This window comes from Cupressus sempervirens, chromosome 6 (assembly GCF_028749045.1).
Source record: "Cupressus sempervirens isolate cs-2001-9-10 chromosome 6, ASM2874904v1, whole genome shotgun sequence".
Classification (NCBI taxonomy): Eukaryota; Viridiplantae; Streptophyta; class Pinopsida; order Cupressales; family Cupressaceae; genus Cupressus; species Cupressus sempervirens.
The window spans coordinates 102283721-102288473 of record NC_143123.1 but is presented as its reverse complement, the minus strand read 5'-3'; the positions used below and the strand labels follow the sequence as shown (position 1 = coordinate 102288473).

General features: G+C 30.7%; 1 protein-coding gene across 1 annotated transcript; it reads right to left on the bottom strand.

Annotated features, from left to right (window-relative positions):
- Positions 1-2007: 2007 nt before the first annotated feature.
- Positions 2008-3110, bottom strand: LOC149551448 (uncharacterized). The gene is made up of 2 exons (XM_089789690.1): positions 2743-3110; positions 2008-2501 (listed from the first exon to the last, which is right to left on the bottom strand). Exons 1-2 carry the CDS (start codon positions 2884-2886, stop codon positions 2304-2306), a joined length of 342 nt encoding a protein of 113 aa, XP_089645816.1. The 5' UTR covers positions 2887-3110; the 3' UTR covers positions 2008-2303.
- Between the last annotated feature and the right edge of the window lie 1643 nt (positions 3111-4753).

Sequence of the window (4753 nt, the reverse complement as noted above, 5' to 3'; positions counted from 1 at the left end):
AGAGACTAGTAAAAGTTTTAGGTATTAGGGTTGAGGGATTAGGGATTTAAGAATAGAGAGTGATAAAGTAGAAGAATGAGATAAGCAAAATGGTTTTAGGGTTGAGAGAGAGAATTGGGGGAGATGGTGAAGAGATTAGGACTTATGATATAGTGTTAAGATACTAGTATAGGATTTAGGGATTACGGTTTGGGTTTGAGAGATTAGGGCTTTGAGTGTAGAGATTGATATAGCAATATGAGATGTGTGTGTGTGTGTGTGTGTGTGTGAGAGAGAGAGAGAGAGATGGTTAGAGTATAATGTTTGGAGACTAGTATATATATTAGAATTTAGTGCATTATCATGAGATGAAGAATCCTTAATAGTGGTATGTGTAAAAGTTAAGAATTTACCATGTGTTAAAGGTATAATTAAACCTTTTGAAAAATGTATGTGTAGGTAAACCCATTACAATATTCATGGCCAAAGAAAACCCTTAGTACGACCTATGTAATAGGTTAAATTTGACCATGTGATCTAAGGGTACACTTAAAATTTTAGAACTTGGAGATAAACAATTCTTGTCATCCATAAAATTTAATTAATAATGGGTACATGGTACATAAAGAAAAATAAACACTATAAATTTTAGATGCTAGAGGACTTCAGTGTGCTATTTAAATAAAAATGAGTTATGTGGCTCACATAGGACTCAAAAGGTCATTGAAATTTATGCATGATATCAATGAGCAAGGTGCGATTGAAATTAGAGATATGGCATAAAATGATTTGTTTTCATAAAAGAGGAATGTCTATATTGCTATGATTGTTTTTACCATATTAATGGTGAAATATGGTGGGAAATGGTTTTTCATTTCAACTCAGTCATTACAACTATCATGTAATAATTAAGCACCACAAACAAGATCACTTAGGCTTCATATGAATATCACGCATATGTCATGTAGCACTACACATGATTGGACCATGTACAATGCCAATCATATCTTGGTTGTCGCAGTTGCACATGTGAAATAATAGGAGTATTTTGCATGTAGAAAAGATGTCATCATTGATAAAGTCTATTAAGCATGTCAAGAGAGATTGGATGGGAATAGAGTGACAAGATGATCAAATGAACATTGGACTATGGTCAAACTACAAAAGTAGGGAGAACAATTGAGATTATGCTTTATTAATTTGGCAGAATGAGATTGCACCTAGATGTGAATAATGGGGAAGGCATAAACATTAAGTTGTAACAAGCATAACAAAAGCCAAGATGAGTGGACCAATGAACTAACAAGTGGCAGGCTATAATGAAGACTAGATAAGATTATGGTTCAATAGTGATAAGATTATTAAGCATGTGCTTTGAATTTTCTATTGAGAAACTAGTAGCAAGATCAATAATAAAATAGAATAAAGTACATAAGCATTTCTGGAGTGAAGAAGATATGAATTTTAGTTTTGTGGTAATATGAACTAAGACAAAGTATGAACTTATCACAATCTAAAGTCTTTATCTAAAACATTCACTATTTTATCAGACGACTAAGTAGATCTCTCCTGACATTTCTTTTTCAAATTTAACATTTATTTCAAAATATACATATCCAATGATGTCATTTATTTATCGAGGTGTTTATAAGCTTATATACATGTATTCTATTGACTATCACTATTCAAAATAAAAGGTTATAGTCCAGCTAGTTGAGAACAATTCATGAGGATGAAGGTATATTGTATACAAGTCGTCTACAAAGATTCAAACTCCTAGATGTACACATTTGATTTAAATATATACTTATTCAAATTGCAATAATCTGTCATATAAATTGATGTCTAATTATTGAGAACAATTCATAAGAATGAGGGTATATTGTATACAAGTCGTCTACCAAGATTCAAACTCCTAGATATACGATAATTTAAATATATAGTTATTCAAATTGTTATAATCTTTTGTGGGAAAAAAAACCCCACTATTGCCTAAAAACACTTATAGATCTAATTTTACACCTCATCAATCCAAAATCTACTTTTTATTCCCATACCACAACGTATTAAATTTCTCACTGGATACAGCTAATAAGTGCACGATCATGCCCCTGAAGTCTACTCTTACATTGTACATTTCCACACTCCATTAATTCAAACCAAATACATTGTTGACAGCGACCCAATGTAAAATCAATTAACAATAGACATTTTAATTATAGTCTAGCCTAACATTTGCTCTAATAGCTCACATTGATTTAGTTGTTTTTTGGATTGCATGGAAAAAGATCAAACATCATGCGAGGAATCTACCAGTACAAAGACTAAACAAAAAGCTCCGCCAAAAACCTGTCAACAATGTCGATGAATAGAGGAGATGTAAGAAGAGAATAACAGTAAAGAAACTCCTCAATATCCACCAAAGTTTCTTCATCCTCCATTGAAATTTCTTTCAATTTTCTCTCCAATTTGACACATGCCATTGCTCTTCTCTCAGCTGAAACAGAAATTGATTCTTCTTTCTGAAAAGAAATATAAAAATTGTTTCATCTGTTCAAGAGATTGTAAGAATTTCTTGATCGTGATGATGAAACATCAGATTAACTGATGATGAATGACTTATAATTGCCTTGTTTATTATATAGAAGTCTTACATTCAAAAACTTCTACAAACTTATCATGCAAATCATATATTTTTAGAAATAAAGAAAATACTAAAATACTACAAAAAAATTACAAATGAGATTACTAAATATATTGCACCTTCTTTATTTTGCCCTCCTTTCTACCATGATTGTCAACCATATGTCCATTTCTGATACTCCCGAAGTTCAGAAAACTGCCCACAATTACTTCTCCTTTTCCATGGCCATTGTTTTCTTTAACTTGACCTCGCTCTTCAGCCATTATGGTGTCTGAGAGAGATTGTTATTATGATTATAGGTGGTTTTCTTGGACAGACAGAAAGTTTTCTTCTACTGAGCTGTATATCATTTCTATTGTTTCCCTTCTATCTGAAGAGTTGAACTAATTTTGATAGAATGAATACATCATTTTAATAATGTTTACAAGATCAAAGCGAATATTGAAATCAAAAGAAATCAAAAGTCACAACAAAAAAGCCAATGTTCAAGACACTAATTTGTTTGCTAGTTCTCAATTTATTAAAAAATTGTGATTGTATCAGTACTTAATGACAGTATGTAGTTCTAGTCAAAGCTTTTCATTTAGACCCATTAGTTTTCTTTATTCTGTATTCCCAATATTGATTAATAGATTAACGACCAAATAATCAATAGTAATATTCCCAAGATCAAAGTAGATTATGAAATTGACAAAAGAATAGACCAATGCTTTAATAATTTTCTATTTACTAAAAACAATTGTGGTTGTGTCAGTTATACGCAAAGTTTTCAGTCTCATTTAATTATAGTTTAATTTTCAAGTAACAAATAGTCAAATATTCAATAGAAATTTCACATCCTACTATATATATATATATATATATATATAAAACAAGATCAATTCTTATGATTTGTTCTAAGCTCTGTGAAGTAGAGGCTTGAAGGGTTGTTGGGTCTGCTAAACTAACTCTCTAAAAGAATGAAAATGAGTCCTTCTAAGCGTGCTGTAGCAGGCAGCCACTTTTTTATAGTTATATAAGCATCAGCCATGTTTGAAGGCGATTTCTCAACCATTAAAGGAAGGCAGATCTCCATCCCAACCTACCTATGTGAAAACAACACAAGTGGTTGTATTTCTTCTGCTGCAACAAACACCTTAATTTTTCTTTCTTTTCTTCTTTTTTCTAGCTCATGTTGTTATGTTTCTTTTTCTAATCCTCCCATCACCATCACTCAGATCTCTCTGAGCAAAATGGCTTCCCAAAGAATTTATCATCGTTGCCAAATACAGTGGAATTATGCATTCTTTTTTAGGTACGAGAGAGACGTCCACACATTACATGGAGAAGGTACAAATTTTGATATTCAATGTTTTTTCCCTCTAATAATCCAAATGCATGTAAGATGAACAAAGGGAAAGTGATTCCTGATTTTGTTGAACAAGCTTATTCTGATGGATAACTTCCTACCAAGCAAAGAAAATGGTGTGCCTTTTCTACAAAAGGTTAGTAATTAATAGTAAAATATGAACCATCTTCAAAGTTGGAATATATTATTATTAACCACATTATTTAAGATTAATAGTTGAGGTGAAATCTCATAAAGTTGTGTAGCTATTTAATATATGAGCATAAATCTTTAGGCTGGAATTTATCGGAGTAAGAGATATAAATAATATGGACTTAGGTTCATTTAAGGTACTATTTTACATCATCTCTTAAGAGATGTAAATAATATGGACTTAGGCTCATTTGAAGTACTATTTTGACATCATCTCTTAAGAGATATAAATAATATGGACTTAGGCTCATTTGAGGTACTATTTTGACATCATCTCTTAAGAGATATAGATTGAGACTCGTTCAAGGTACTATCTTGACATCATCTGTTAAGATGAAAATTTTAGTATCTATACATAAAAGAAGTAAATAATAGTCTTTTTCAATTGATGAAAAATTACTATTAAATTATTAAATTATTATTAATATTAAGATTAGCTTTATTCATGTAAATTTTTTGATGTAATGATTTAGTTTAAGTGTATAATATTGTGATGGTGAAGGTGTATATTTATGTTCTTTTCACATGTATTTTGCATTTACAATGATTAGATTTTTTTTAAACATCGATTGCTTTAGATACAGTCACTT

Excerpts from the sequence above, each read along its gene's own strand:
- LOC149551448 (XM_089789690.1), bottom strand. The coding sequence starts at position 2,886 with ATGGCTGAAGAGCGAGGTCAAGTTAAAGAAAACAATGGCCATGGAAAA. Across the intron at positions 2,502-2,742 it reads AGGAGGGCAAAATAAAGAAG|AAAGAAGAATCAATTTCTGT; the intron begins GTGCAATATATT and ends ATTTCTTTTCAG.